The 15107-nt window shown below is 27.4% G+C and overlaps 3 protein-coding genes across 7 annotated transcripts; 2 read left to right on the top strand and 1 right to left on the bottom strand.

Annotated features, from left to right (window-relative positions):
• The first annotated feature begins 35 nt into the window (after positions 1 to 35).
• LOC103572739 (DNA-(apurinic or apyrimidinic site) endonuclease) lies at positions 36 to 2388 on the top strand. The gene is made up of 2 exons (XM_008551493.3): positions 36 to 265; positions 435 to 2388. The coding sequence occupies exons 1-2, from the start codon at positions 68 to 70 to the stop codon at positions 2229 to 2231; spliced, it is 1995 nt and encodes a 664-aa protein (XP_008549715.1). The 5' UTR covers positions 36 to 67; the 3' UTR covers positions 2232 to 2388.
• Positions 2389 to 2676: 288 nt separating this feature from the next.
• On the top strand, positions 2677 to 5178 carry LOC103572702 (armadillo repeat-containing protein 1). Its single transcript, XM_008551438.2, has 4 exons — positions 2677 to 2916; positions 2994 to 3329; positions 3407 to 3616; positions 3991 to 5178. The coding sequence occupies exons 1-4, from the start codon at positions 2815 to 2817 to the stop codon at positions 4162 to 4164; spliced, it is 822 nt and encodes a 273-aa protein (XP_008549660.1). The 5' UTR covers positions 2677 to 2814; the 3' UTR covers positions 4165 to 5178.
• Positions 5179 to 5531: 353 nt separating this feature from the next.
• LOC103572708 (mitogen-activated protein kinase kinase kinase 13-A) lies at positions 5532 to 14099 on the bottom strand. 5 transcript variants are annotated; one of them, XM_008551442.3, is made up of 6 exons: positions 14010 to 14099; positions 12536 to 12757; positions 10274 to 10563; positions 8405 to 10199; positions 8071 to 8334; positions 5532 to 7517 (listed from the first exon to the last, which is right to left on the bottom strand). In XM_008551442.3, exons 2-6 carry the CDS (start codon positions 12715 to 12717, stop codon positions 7310 to 7312), a joined length of 2739 nt encoding a protein of 912 aa, XP_008549664.1. In that variant the 5' UTR covers positions 12718 to 12757; positions 14010 to 14099; the 3' UTR covers positions 5532 to 7309. The 5 variants fall into 5 exon arrangements, with proteins under 5 accessions (XP_008549664.1, XP_008549678.1, XP_008549693.1 ...); XM_008551456.3 differs by lacking the exons at positions 12536 to 12757; positions 14010 to 14099 and adding an exon at positions 11124 to 11475; XM_008551471.2 differs by lacking the exons at positions 12536 to 12757; positions 14010 to 14099 and adding an exon at positions 11005 to 11113.
• Between the last annotated feature and the right edge of the window lie 1008 nt (positions 14100 to 15107).

Genomic DNA, 15107 nt, shown 5'->3' with positions numbered 1-15107 from the left:
TTTCCCGCGTTTTTTTTTTCACCTACCGGCATTTTTGTGTTCGTGATGTTGGTGATGGCTATAGCTGATGGGCAACACGTTAGTATTAGTACGCAATAGATCAGTAGTTTCTAGAGTAAAAGAATTGAGATTTGCGTTGTTAAATAAATTGAACGATAAAATTATTTTAACAAAGCCTAAATTATTAACAACCAAAAATCATTTGATTGAAAAACCGTATTTTGAATTATTTATAATGCCACCAAAACGTGGACGTGCCGCTAAGGTTAGTAGAAATTTTTTTCATTTATTATTAAAAAAAAGAATTTTCTTTTGATATGTTAATTTATAACTGTACGATATATCTAATTAATTAATTAATTTATTTATTTATTAAGTTGAATTTAATTGCGTTTGAAAATAAATAATTTAATTAAATTATTTTTATTGATTAGGACAAAGAAGTCGTTGAAGAAACGAACGGTCATCCGGTAGTCGAAAGCGAACCTGTTCGCAAAGGACGTACTCGTCAAGTTGTTGATAAAAAATCTAAAGAAGAAAACGTCGAAGAAAATGTTGAAGAAGTTGCGGCAAAAAAAAGTAAAACTTTGAAAGGAGACAAACAGAAAAAGGATGAAAATGATGCTGATGACAAAGAGGTAGTGGAGACGGGTAAAAAAACTAAAGCAGCTAGAGCTGGGAAGAAGGATAAAAAAAATGACGAAGATGCTATGATTGGAGAGGAAGTTGAGAAAAAAGTCAGAGCTGTCAGAGGGAAGAAGAAGGAAAATGATGCTAACGAAGATGCTACGAGTGAAGAAAGTGTTGAAGTTGAGAAGAAAGGAAGAGGGAGAGGTAAAAAGGAGAAGAAAGTCGATGAGGAAGATGCTGCTAGTGAGGGCAGTGTTGAAGTAGATAAGAAAAGTAAAACTTCAGCTAGGGGACGGAAGAAGAAGGAAGAGGATGGTACGGAAGAGGAGACAAAGAAGGCTAAGGCTCCATCAAAGGCTTCGAAGAAGAAGGATGAAGAGGAGGAGAAGAAGCCTGTGAGAGGACGCAAGAAGAAGAATGAAAATTCTGATGAAGAAATTGATGCAAAGGCTGATAAAAAAGTCAAAGCCTCTTCTAAGGCTGCTGCTAAGAATAAGAAAGATGAAGTAGCAGAGGATAGCGATGAGAAGATGGAAGAAGGCCAAGCTGATCAGAAGCCGAATGATGAGGAGATGGGTGATGAAGAGCAAGAGAAAAAATCCAAGCCGAAAGCTGGTAGGAAGAAGAAAGCTGATCAAGATGTTGATGAAGAAGTTGAAGAAGCTCCCAAGAAGACTAGAGGTACTAGAGCTGCTAAAAAGAAGAGTGATGACGACAATGCTGAGGATGATGAACCTGCTCCTAAAAAAGCTAAAACTCCAGCCAATAGAACTGACACTGATCTTGATAGTTTGAATTATGATTGTGACAAAGAAAACGCCAATGGACAGAAACCAAATATTAAAATATGCTCATGGAATGTCTCTGGTGTGAGAGCACTATTGAAGAAAAATGGCTTCGAATACATTCTCAAAGAAAACGCAGATATTATTGCACTACAGGAAACCAAATGTGATCTAGATAAATTACCTGAAGACATTGAATTGCCTGGCTACAAACACAAATTCATTCAAAGTAATCAGCCTGGTTATTGCGGGATTGCTATTTACTCAAAACAAGACTTCATTAGTGTCACTGAAGGTATAAATGACCCGGAACTTGATACAGAAGGGCGTATGTTGACGGTTGAGTACCCAGAGTTCTATGTTATCAATGTATATGTTCCCAATGCTGGTGACAAACTGAAAACTATGGACAAAAGATTGAAATGGAACAAACTATTCCTTGAACGGGTAAAAGAACTTGATGCCAAGAAGCCGGTGATAATTTGCGGTGATTTAAATGTCGCACACAAGGAAATCGATTTGAAAAATCCTAAAACCAATACCAAACATGCTGGATTTACGCCTGAAGAACGTGAAGCAATGACTGAACTGTTGGATGCTGGATTTGTTGATACCTTCCGTCACTTCTATCCTGATAAAACAGATGCCTACACCTTTTGGTCGAATATGGGCAAGGCACGTGAAAAGAACGTTGGATGGAGATTAGATTACTTTATTGTGTCTGATAAAATTAAAAATAATATCTGTGATACCGTTATACGGGATCAAGTTTTCGGAAGTGACCATTGTCCTATTATTTTATATGCTAACATGTAAATGATGACTTCTTTACCCTCATTTCCTCAGCATTTATTATTAATTTTATTACTATGTATTTAATTATTTAATTAATATGTATTGTAATTCTGTTTCATTTTTTAGCCATTGAATAAATAATATAACTCATTTAATAAATAAATACTTTTGAATATTACTTTTAGTTTTTTTTTTATCGAAATTAGATCTAAGATTAAATTTATGGAATGTTTTTAAATTTCAGGTAAACAAATTTCGTCACTTGGCTTGAAATTTATTGATCATAAAATATTTTTAAGGAATCGAGTCATTAAAATTTTTTATGACAAAATTTTGCTTTTTTAAAGTTCTTTTAAAGCATCAGGGTACAAAGAAAGTACAGATGTTGCCATCTAGAGTAAAAAAACACGAAATCGATGATGAAAATAAAAATAAATAGAGACCCAGCTGTTCCATCCAGTGACATATATACATATATATGTATATGTATAAAAAATAAATCCAATATATAAAAAAAAAAAAAACACATTTATTTTATATTATAATTTATGTTTTAGTTTAATTGTTAGTTAATTTTATTTAGTGTTAGACTTTTATCAGTGAAATGGAAGCCGATGATCTGACAGATTCAGAGCAAGTAAGAGCTACATTAGAAACTTATAAAAAACTAGCCAATGATTTTACAAATCATGATACTATTTTAAAGGTCAGTAAATATGTATGAAATATTTGTTGTTGGTATTTTAATCACTTATATTTATTTATATATTTATTTATTTACAGGATAAAACAGTCCTGTCATATCTAGCTTATGTACTCGAATCACCTGACGTAGAAGTTGTGGAAATCGCTCTTGATATTCTTGAAGTATTCACTAAAAATGTTGAAAATTATGTTCACTTGACATCAACATTTGGCATTCGTGAAGCCCTTGAATCAGTTATCAATAAATATTGTATAGATGATCCCCATATAGCTAAATATGCACAAAGTGTTAAAGATGATATTGAACGGATGAAACCACCGATTTATAATTTAAGAAGTCGTTGCCGACGAGTTATTGAACCAAAGAAATTAAAGACACATGTTATTGTTCTACATGTCAGTGGCCTGTTACCTGTAAGTATATAATTTATATACATACATATTTTTCGTTCAATTTAACTTCGGGAAATTTATTTATTCTTCTTTTTCAGGAAACTAGAACAGATTTAGAAGCAACATTAGTTAGAGTTGAAGGTCTGATATCATTAGTTGTTGATGTTGAACATCAACGTGTTACCATGAGAACTTTGGCAAATGTAACAGCTAAATGTATTGCCGAAGCTATTAGAGATAATACTAAAAATATGGAAGCTAGATTAGTTACCAGGAATAAATTCAATCAAGAATTTCTTGTTAAATTGGTAATTTAATATTAATCTATTTAATCAGGTGGGAAAAATATTTGTCATTATAATTATTTGCAATTATGATTAGATAAATTAATTATCATTATAATTAATTATATGATCAAAAGAAGATGCTCTAGATAATTAATCTTCAAGTTGAAAAAGTGTCTTAGCCAGAAAAAAATTTGGTTGTAAAAGAACATTTTAAAACTTTTGATTACTTGAAAATTAATTTACCAATACATCATCACGGTTATGAATGAAAATTAATTAGTAAATATGATGATAATTATAAATTAATATTGAATTATAATGACATGATATTTTTCCATGGGTATTTAATTTATTTAATAATTTTATAATAAATTAATTAAAATTTTTAAAAATAGCTATCTGTTGATAATGGAGACTGTGAAGACTTGCCGGAATATTTACCTGAGGAAGAAGAAGAAGATCATAACCAGAAAGACGGTATTGTTTCATTATTTTCTGGCTTGAAACAAAGTGCTTCGACAATATATAAGTCAACAACTGAATTTCTGCACAGTTCATTTTACTGGTGAATCTCTTTGCCTCTCTCGCGTTAGATTAATTACTATTAGGATCATTAATAATTAATTAATAAATAATAGATGTTATTTATTAATTAATTAATTATAATAGGACCATTAATTTCCTCATTTTTATTTTCATTATCATCAATTTCATGTATATATTAATAATCTCTATTTCTTCTTTGGAAAATTTTAAGGAAAAGAAAATCTCAATTAACTATTAATTATAAATTAGATTTGATATAATATATGTTAATGAATATAAATTTTCGTAAATTTATTTTTGATTATTGGTAAAAAAAATAATTATCAATCATTGGGTTTTTATATTTTTCTCGTCCCTCGAGAAGTGCAAGACTTTTTTAGTCTTATTGATAAAAAATTAATTGTAAATTTAACTCATCAAGTTTAGAAATTTCTTCTTTTAAAACAGTATTAAATGTTTTGAGATAATTGTTGTAATTGTAATTGTTGTAATCTCATTAATTTTTAATATTTCATTCTTTTTTATTAATTTACCAGTGATTTTAAGTGTCGTTCTGGTTTGACCGGCCTAAACTTATGAAAATTTTTGAAATCTCGTAAACTATTTGAAGTAATTAATTTTAAAAATAAAAATATATATATACATATATAAAAGTTATAAATATATGCTTTTAAAAACTCCCATTACTCAGTCATTTCGCATCAATTAAAAAAATATTTTTAAAAAACGCGCGTTAAATTTAAAAATTCTTACGATGAATAAAAAAAGTTTTCGATTCTCTATTGGAATCAAATAATCGTTGATTTCTTGATAAAAATTTGGTAATAGATTTTTGAATATCCACTTTGAAAGTAAATAAAAAAAAAATTCAAACCAGATTGACTCAGTTGCCATTTTGAATTAAAATTTTTACTAAAAAATTTATTATCAAAAGATGAAACTAGAAAATTTTTAATTCATGTAAATATATGTTCAATAATAGAATCATCATTTAATCATTTAATTAATGAATCATTACAAAGGCTGTGTAAAATTAATAACCATGCATTTTTATTAATTTTATTTATGCAAAAAAAGTAAATAATCAGTAATTAAAAAAATGTATTTAATGTAAACCAAACGAATCAAATATTTAAAAGACTCAAATACTCGCATTATTAATCTAAATGCAACTTTTTTTTCGTTTTAAATAAATTTTCATTGTAAAAAAAATTTAATAAATTATAATTACTATTAATTAACTCAGGGACTGAGAATTTAAAGTTAAAGGTTTTTTTTAATGTTAAATAAATTTTTCTTCCTAATAATACATCTCTAAATACTTTATTTATAATCTTATTTATGTTTAATATACTTAAAAAAAAAAAATAAAAATAAAAAAGACGAACCAGTTTATTTCTAGCTGCCAAAATTTATTATCAAATACAAATATTTTTTTTTAATTTCACTACAAATATGGAGCTGCCTAATTTATTAATTAGTAATTTTCATTTAATAATAATTAGTCATTGGAAAATTTTAAATATTGTCACTTGTAAACGTGCCTATGAAAGATATAACATTTAAAAATTTTTAAGGCATTTTTATTCTGGAGCAGGTACAGCATTTCTATTTTTATTAAAAAAGTTTTTCATTACGTTATTTCCATTTAAGCATTCTAGTCTTAAAATTTATAATTCATATTTTTTTTCTTTCATTGACCAACATTTCATTACTTATCATTATTATTAATAGACATAAATCCGTTGGAAAATTTAAAGGCACTCGAACCTTATGACTCAATTGTAGTTTTAAAAAAAAATTACTCTTCAACTCCGTCGTTTATTTAATAATTTAAGTTTATTATTAATTTATGTCCGGTAAAAATACAGCTCCGTATTAATGCTGATTAATTACAAATTTAAATAATATTGCCAAGATACTGATTCGTCAAAAAATTTATTTTTCATTCTCATTAAATCGAATTATTCATTTTAATTTTATTAATTAAACTAATTTAGGTTTTTTGTTTATATATAATTCTACATAATTTTGGGCGGCACAAGTGTAATATAAATATTATATATGTATATATATCCTTTAAAATGAGTAACATGAATTGCACAATCACAAATCTAATTATTAAATTCATTCATCCATTAATTAATTAATCATTTAATCAAACATATCAAATGATACATAAACATTAATGCATACCTGTATTTTATTTTCTAAGTGGGCACATTATTGAGATCTCAAAACAATTATATACATCGTCATGCAGACAAAAAAAAACGTATTTGTACAAATCTATGAGCGATTCAAAGAAATAATGTCGTCACTATTTTTTTTTCTTTCATTCTTCTCTCTCTCTCTATCAGTCACAATTATTTAATTAATTACGGACAATACACGAAAAAAAAATTAATCAAAATTTTAAATTAAATTATATAGTCAATAGTCAATTCTAACTTAAATACAAAACTTATTTTTTTAATTACTACTTTCACAATTTGATTTTACGTAAAGACAAAGTACAATTTATATTATATATATATTATCATACATTATTTATTAATCAGCAGTTAATTATTACTATTATTTATTACACTAATTGTAATTTATAAATAATCTTTTTTCACACTTAAAAATAAATAAATTAATATTTTATTAATCGAAATTAATAAATTATCAAAAATTTCAAACTTGCAGTAACAAAATAATTAATTGCCAACTAATTGATAGTTTATAAAAATATACAGAACGAAAAATAATTATTTTAAAAATTTCATCCTTCTTGTAAGCTAACTGCTGATTAATTTAAATATTTACAATTAATTAATAATCATAAGATTATTAAATTGTCCGGGTACTATATATACAATTAAATAATACTTATCACACTAGCAAGTATATATATAAATATATAATTGTCTCAAGACGCGTTAATTAAATAATTCCTAGACAATCAGCATCATTTAATCTCATGTTGTTTTTTTTTCATTGGCATGTAATGCGTGAACACGTTAAAGTAAAATAATAATAAGCGTCTACTCATTTTTAATTACCATGAAAAAAAAAGATAATTGTCTATACATCTAAAGAACTTTGTTAAATGTTTGGCGACTTTTCGACTAAATTATAGATTAATAATTAATTGTTATATAAAGGAAAGTTGAGAAGAAATAGTTAATTAGCTTCTTTAAATGCACGATTAGTAGCCTTCTTGTAAGCACGTTGAGCGTCTGGATTACTCTCAAGAGTCGATGTGTGACTGGACGGCGGATGTGAATACTCAGATGTGTTTTCTTCATCTGATGCTAGGCACTGATCAATTTGGGGATTTTGTTTCAATCTTCTTTTACGTGATCCCGGCCTGATTGGTTTTCTTCCAAAACTGTAATTTTGTATATTAAATATTCCATTTTTAATAATAATATTAATATAAATATATTTATTGTAATTTTTTGTGGCACTAAATTTGAATTTGTTGAAAAAATTTGTTAATAAACTTCAAATTAATTAAAAGTAAAAATTTAATGTTTACTTTATTTAAGTAAATTTTGTATTAAAATTTAAATTTAATGAAATTTTAAGATTTAACTCAATAATTTTTTCATTCATTTACTCGACTAATTATCTAGATAAAAATAAAGAAATTTCTTTCTGTCATACTCCAAAATTACCAAGTTGAAATCTAAATTTAATGTCTGTTACTTTCAGTACCATGAGACAATATTTTCCGACAGTCACATAAACTTCTCCCAGGGAAAATGAACTTCAAAAATCACCCCCACTACCGATTATTTCAAATCTACGCACGCATAAGTAAAAGTGGGAGAATATTACAGAGAACACCTAGAGTGGTACTAAAAACCAAAACTCCCGAAGTTCACTCTCTTGGAACAATTTTATACAGACTGCAGATTTCTTTAAATAATAAAAATTACCTTCGACTCCGAAGTGAAAAATCAAAACTATAACTTCCAGAAGCTTCACCTTCTTCATCATCAACGTCATCATAATCATCATCTTCATTACTCGTTGATTCGATTCTTTTATCATTATAATTTTCATCTTCTACAGTTACTGACCCACTATCTTTATTAATTGGTGTATCTACATCTAAGTAATCATTATTAACTGATCCACTTATTGTTATTTCACCGAAATCATGAGGTAAGTTTGTCAAGTCTTCTTGCATTTGGCTATAACTAATAAAAAAATAAATTACAATGAAAGTAAAAACGTTTTATCATAAATTATCAACAAAAAAAAAATTACCTATGCATAATAGCATCATCACAATTTCCATTGTCAACAGATGAAATTAAACGATTAGCATTTATAATCTCAGATACTTTTCTACCAAGTGATTCAAGGTCATCATCTTCGCTACATTGTCGTAATCTTTCGTTGCCGTTGCACATATCCGGACTTGAACACCGGCTTGTTTGGTCTTGCTGATGATGATGATGATGATGATAAAAGCACTCATTATTTTCACCAAGATTACCATTGCTGCATTCTCCAATAATGCCGCTGTCAAATGATATCCTACAGTCTGGTAAATCAATAAATTTATCACTCAAAGGTGAATTTAATGTTGTCTTTGAGTGTCTTGTACTCTGAGTACGTGAAAAACAAGCTACTGAATCAATTGAATTGTTTATGCTCGTAATATCCGTTTGGGTTTGATGATTAACATATTTAGCAGACATCTCGCCACTTTTACGTTCACGGTGGGGTGACGAACGTAAACTTGTTGTAGTGATTCCACCGGATCCAACACGTCGATGACGGTATTTTTTTTGTTTAAAACTATTGTTGTTACTCGGTGGTAAAATTACAGTCTCTGGTTGATTTGTCGATACATTTATTTGTGTACAAATAGTAGCTTTGACTGGTGATTGTAATTGCGATTCAATTGGTGATGATGGTGTCGTCGGTGTTGTTGAGCTTGACTTCTGATGAGGATTTTTACGTTTTCTTCTCAGTTGATTCATCAAAGGATTTTTAGACTTCTTTTCTTTTTTTTTCTTCGATATTATTTCTTTACGTTGCTGTAATTCTAACAAAGCTGTGCTTATTTGCGAATAAAGATTATTTGTTTTTTCTAATTTTTTTTCATACAATTCACGTATTTCTTGAGCATGACGTAACTCATTGTTACGCCGTTCTAATAAATCAGATATTTGAGACTCAAATCTTGAACCCGTCGAACTATTCCGTTGCATTTCTTCTAAATGTGATCTTATTTCACTTTTCCATGTCTGTTGAGCTTTGAAATATTCATCCGGTTCAGTACCAAGTACATCAACAGCAGCAATCGCTAAATGTGACTCGATGTGTCCAAATGACGGCCGGTTTTTAGGTTTTTCAGACCAGCAAAGTTTCACCAGTAATTGATACCCCTCTGGCCAATTTTTCGGTATCGGTAAATGAAGAGAATTATTACCAACACCCCAAATAATTGCTGACGAATCAACATCCTTGTAAGGTATTTCGCCACTCAATAATTCCCAAACGACGACTCCATAAGACCATATGTCAACTTTTTCAGAGCACGGTTCATTTCTTATTATTTCAGGTGCCATCCATGCAACAGTACCAGCAAATGTCATTTTAGTGCTACGATTATTCCACTGTCTACTTGTACCAAAGTCGCTTATCTTGACAACCTCCTCAGGACCAATCAGAACATTTGGACTTTTTAAATCACGATGAATAATATTATGAGCATGGAGATAAGCCATTCCAGCGGCTATTTGTTTCGACCAAGCAACCAAGCGATGAGGTGGAATAAATTCACCAGCTCTCAGTAAATCATAGAGCGGCCCATAGGGACAGTACTCCATAATAATACAGAAACAAGGCGCTTGGGTACAAACTCCTCGGAATTTGACGATGTTCGGATGGTGAAGTTTACGTAAATGTTTGATATCAGTTTCACGGGGCTCGCGTACTTTTTTAACAGCAACTATTTGCTTATTTAATATTCCACTGAATACTGCGCCCTGAGCACCTGATCCAAGCCATTGGAGATCGCTTATATTTTCAAACGGTATTTCCCAATCGTCTGTTACATCATGAAATTTGTTATTTAATATACAATTTAATTTAAATTTATGTATTTATAAATTAAACACATACCTGAAGAACCTTTTATTTTTTCAGCAACGGTTGCTTTTGATAACAAAGCCCAGAATGGTCGCATGCAACCAAATATTCCGTCTAAAAAACTAGCTCTAGGTGTTTCTGGACTATCATCTAGTCCTTGTTTAAGTACATTATCACCAGCAGTATTTACTGTTTCATCAGAACAATTATTAATTACAGTTTCGGGTTTCGTTAATTGCCCGTCTTTCAATACTCCAGATGCTAAACTCGAATTCACTGGAATTCTATGTAACTTTCCGAGTCCTTCTTCAATGCACAGCATACTGTAATAAATTTAAAAACAATCATTACCATAACTAATTAACAAACTAATAAATTATACATCATTTTAATTAGTAACTATCTAAATAAATTAATTGATACAGTACTATATATCTTTATGTATTTATAAAAATTTACCCAGGTGTTTGTTTGCTTACAGAAGCTGGGCTAGACAAATCATCACACTCTTTTTTTATAAAAAATCTTGTAAATACCATTGTAATTAAATAATTTAATTGATACAATTTTATAATTACTTATGTTGCAATATTTGTATATTTAATTTAAATAATAAATACAAAGTACTTGAAGATTATGAGATTAAATACAAAGAAATGTGGAAAATCATATTGGAGTAACATTAAAGTAACCACGTTTTTTTTTATCTGATAGTAAACTTGGAAATATATAACAAGTATTAGGTTTAAAAAAAAACTTTTTACTTGCACTTTATGACGTTTATTATTATTATGATTATTTAATTAATAATATTTTAAAAGGTGATTATCTTTTTTATTTAAATTTCATCAGATCAATTTTTTTTTCTCACTTTACGACGTACATTAAAATTGTTTTTGAGCTATTATCGTTACGTATCAGTCTTTTTAATTGTACTTCAAAGAAATCACATAGTAATCATATATATGTGTGCATATGTACATATATTTTTTGTTATTTACACAAGAATTTATGTGTAAGTGTATTCTATACACTTACATATATTGTGTTAAATTTAAATGTATTGTTTTATGATATACATATTATATGATATATAAATATATGTGTATGTTTTGTATAGATTAATTAATAAAACGATTATAGCGCCAATTGATACGAAAGCTTTCCAGGAATGCAAATAAAAAAAAATATATAAAATAGAATTTGTGGCTCTGAATAAAAAATTGATGAGTTTAGAATCTCCTGGTTAAATTCTTTACATACTTATAGTTAATGTTGTTTATCAGCAGATGTCATACAATTGTTATTTTACGTTATCAATTTTTCAAAATTTTATTTAGACTTATGACTGAATGTAGCAGACATCAAACATGTTTAAAATTATCATTAAATAAAGTAAATAATTAGTAAAATTAAATTAAAAAAAAATGCGCATTTAAAAAATTTTGAAATTAATAAGTGAATTTTTTATAAATATTATTTTTTTAATTATTTATAATTTTAAATTTGTCTGATGTCTGATACATTCATACTCATCTTTGGCTTTATTTGAATTTTTATATAATTTGAATTTTGAATGAAAATAATTTTAGCGGAAGTTGATAATTGTTAAAATTACATAGATTTTACTTTCACTCTCATTTTTATTTATTATATCACGATATATATATATATATATATATATATATATATATATATATATATATATATATATATATATATATATATATATATATATATATATATATATATATATATATATATATATATATATATAAATTATAAATGTATTTATAAAAGATAATTAAAACAAATAAGAAATTACTGAAGAATTTTAGTTGTTTAATTAATAAAATTTTAAATTGTATGTGACACTGAAAATACCAGACATCTTTTGATTTATTTGTATTAATTAATTATTCTCATAAATAAATAAATATATCAAATTTTTTAGTCATTTAATTACAATAGTTTTTGAAAGTATGTTTTTAAAACTATAAACTATTTTTTTTTCTTTATTAAATTTTTTTCTGGAGATTTTTAAAGATACCCTAGATTTTTTATTAGTGAAATTCGATATGGTTACAGTTTACTCCAAGTTATATGACCATAAAAAATAGAAATACGAAATAAAATACAAGTGTACAATTGTTGGAAGAATAAAAAGTAATGGAGCATAAAAATAAAATTTCATGTATGACAATTAAAATTTTGAAATTGTTATCAATAGATTTAATTATTTAGTAAATACTACAGATTTAATGTCTTACGATAACAATGTAATAAATGCAATACCTATTTGTAAATATATGACTTCCACCATGTGGAGTTGACAATGCCAAAGGATTAACAATAATCCCAGATGATGATGGTATAGGTGAGGATGATGAAGATCTTGATTTACGTTTTAAATGAAATTCAAACCCGTAATTATCATGTGTGCGGTTCAACTCCGTTTCAGATCCTGGAGTCCTCATCTTTATATATTTCGAGAATTTTATTCTCGATTTTTAGTAACTAAAAAAATATAATATATTAATAGTATAATAAAAAAAATGTGTTTATAAAATACATATTTTGTTATGCAATTCCTGGTATTGGTTATAACTATCCCATTTTTTTTTTATTTTAAATTCTCAAACAGGTTTTGTGAGAATCGAAAAAACATTTGGGTACAGGTAGAAAAAAAGTTGAAAGAGGGTCTAGTGATGAGGAATGTTATGTATAAATAAAAGATAAAAAAGAGGACAAGAGGGAGCGTAAGAGAGAAAGAATTAAAAACCTGCGCCTTAGGGCAATGAGTCATCCTCGCGGTACATATTATAAAAGTTAATAAGAATTAAAACCTGATAATTAGTTATGCTCTTCAAAACACATATTTATAAATTATCTTATCTAACAAGTAAACTGACGACAAATAGCCTCAATAGATTGGCTATTTAAACAATTTTAACTTGTTAACTTTTTTAAAAAGTTCAAGTAGCGACACGATATTTGAAAATTCAAATCCACATGTGATGTATGGGAGATCAGGCATTGAAGTCACCCAATGATGATAATCATAATAAATTCTTCATACTCTATCATTTTAACAATTTCGTTCATTGTTTATTTTTACAAAATTGTATTTTTTACTGTTTAAGAAATTTTTTTCGTTTGAATTATTGAATAATTATTTTCTGATTCAAATCAATTACAAAAAAAATAAAAACTATAAATATGCACATGACAAAAATTCAAAAAGCTATAGGTGCAAGTTTTTGAAATATTTTTTTTTTTATAATTTATCGTTTTAAGCAAAGTATAAATTATAAAACGCCGGCTAACTTGAAAAGTATATGATAATTTTTTTAAATTTGAAATATATTTTGAGTTATTTTATGGTGCCCTTGGTTACTTTTTTTTTTATCTTAGAGAAAGGGATTGTAGTTAATATATGAAGAATAAAAGATAAAAAAAGAGAAAGCCGTAAGGTGTAGGGATAAGAGAGACAAGTGATTCTAAATTTCAGAAACTTTCAGGGTCGTAGCAATAATTTAATGAACCCATTTTTTTAATATTTTTTTTTTCTTAATATTATTACTATTAATAATAATAATAATAATAATAATAATAATAATAATAAAATATTAATGTCTACATTGCATTAATTTTTAATTCATAAAACAAATAATTATTACATATATTTATAATTGTAATTAAAAATAAAAATAACTGTTTCAATGATTAGTTAATTATTAACTAAATAAACGACAAAAATGATGCTTACTTTAATATTGACTCCAAAAAATGTATTCCTCAGTAATAAATGTCATTGCGCTCATCACTAATACATTTTAAAATGTATATAATAAAAAATAAAACTGAGTAAAAAAATAATATTGACAGTTAAAATAATATTGATAATAAAATAAATAAAAATTTCACAGAGTACACACTTTTAAATTTATCATCCAGTACACAAACTAAATACCACTTAGTCTTACGTTAATAAAAAGAAAAAAGTAAAAAATAAAAATCCTGAGTATTATTTTAAATCACAAATAACAACCACCATCCAAATCACCAGAAAACTAATTAGTGCATTCGAATTAAAAATAATTATTTTTATCCGATAGCTATATAACTAGCTAATTATACTTTTAGTAATTACAATGTTTTTTTTACAGTAACAATGATAATAATATATAAAAAACATAATAAATCGCGAATGCGCGTCCGTAGTTGTTACAAAATGGCGTGTCTCGTTTAATTCCCAGGCACCAGAGAGCTCGATCAGAGACTCCACCGCGTCTCGAGGTAAATAATTGATCCTTTCTTTACTCCTTTTTATAATTTCATATTTAAATCACGTAAATTATTACAAACTTTGTAGATTCAAATCAAAACCCTTGATGATTTGTTTGTAGAGACGTTTAAAATCACAATTATTTACACAAACTGGTATTTAATTTTTTTAAAAAGGAGACGGTGGAGTAGAACAACCAGAGTAGAACCACTACTACAATACTGTACACAATACTTGAATATAATATTAGTTACTCTTGTGTGTGTGTATTCTGTACCACCGAACTGTCAGTGGATAGCAGCAGTTGTATTAAACTGTATATCCCACCCTTGTCTATTGGCAGTGGGGTCATATAGTCTATATATCCTCAACTTACTCCAACTTACTCTCTATCCTCTTTATGCTTTGCTACAACATAAGGGTGGCCTTAAAATTACAGTGGTGGTGGTATCGACTAGGCAGTGGGGGTGGACAAATCCCATGGAGGTGGGAGAAAAATACCGCTAAACGAAGACAGCAAATCCAGGAACGTATTAATATTATTTTTGTTTACTATAATATATTTTTATCCATCCATTC

This window comes from Microplitis demolitor, chromosome 6 (assembly GCF_026212275.2).
Source record: "Microplitis demolitor isolate Queensland-Clemson2020A chromosome 6, iyMicDemo2.1a, whole genome shotgun sequence".
NCBI lineage: Eukaryota > Metazoa > Arthropoda > Insecta > Hymenoptera > Braconidae > Microplitis > Microplitis demolitor.
Note: the sequence above shows the minus strand (reverse complement) of the source record. Positions and strands in the feature narration are given on the sequence as shown.

Bases quoted from the DNA above. Each gene is read 5' to 3' on its own strand.
- LOC103572739 (XM_008551493.3), top strand. From the start codon at position 68: ATGGGCAACACGTTAGTATTAGTACGCAATAGATCAGTAGTTTCTAGA. The intron at 266-434 runs GTTAGTAGAAAT...TTTATTGATTAG, and splicing joins AACGTGGACGTGCCGCTAAG to GACAAAGAAGTCGTTGAAGA.
- LOC103572702 (XM_008551438.2), top strand. From the start codon at position 2,815: ATGGAAGCCGATGATCTGACAGATTCAGAGCAAGTAAGAGCTACATTA. The intron at 2,917-2,993 runs GTCAGTAAATAT...ATTTATTTACAG, and splicing joins ATCATGATACTATTTTAAAG to GATAAAACAGTCCTGTCATA. The intron at 3,617-3,990 runs GTAATTTAATAT...TTTTAAAAATAG, and splicing joins AAGAATTTCTTGTTAAATTG to CTATCTGTTGATAATGGAGA.
- LOC103572708 (XM_008551442.3), bottom strand. From the start codon at position 12,717: ATGAGGACTCCAGGATCTGAAACGGAGTTGAACCGCACACATGATAAT. The intron at 10,564-12,535 runs GTATTGCATTTA...AATTTATTACAG, and splicing joins AGTCATATATTTACAAATAG to TATGCTGTGCATTGAAGAAG. The intron at 10,200-10,273 runs GTATGTGTTTAA...ATGATGTAACAG, and splicing joins AAAAATAAAAGGTTCTTCAG to ACGATTGGGAAATACCGTTT.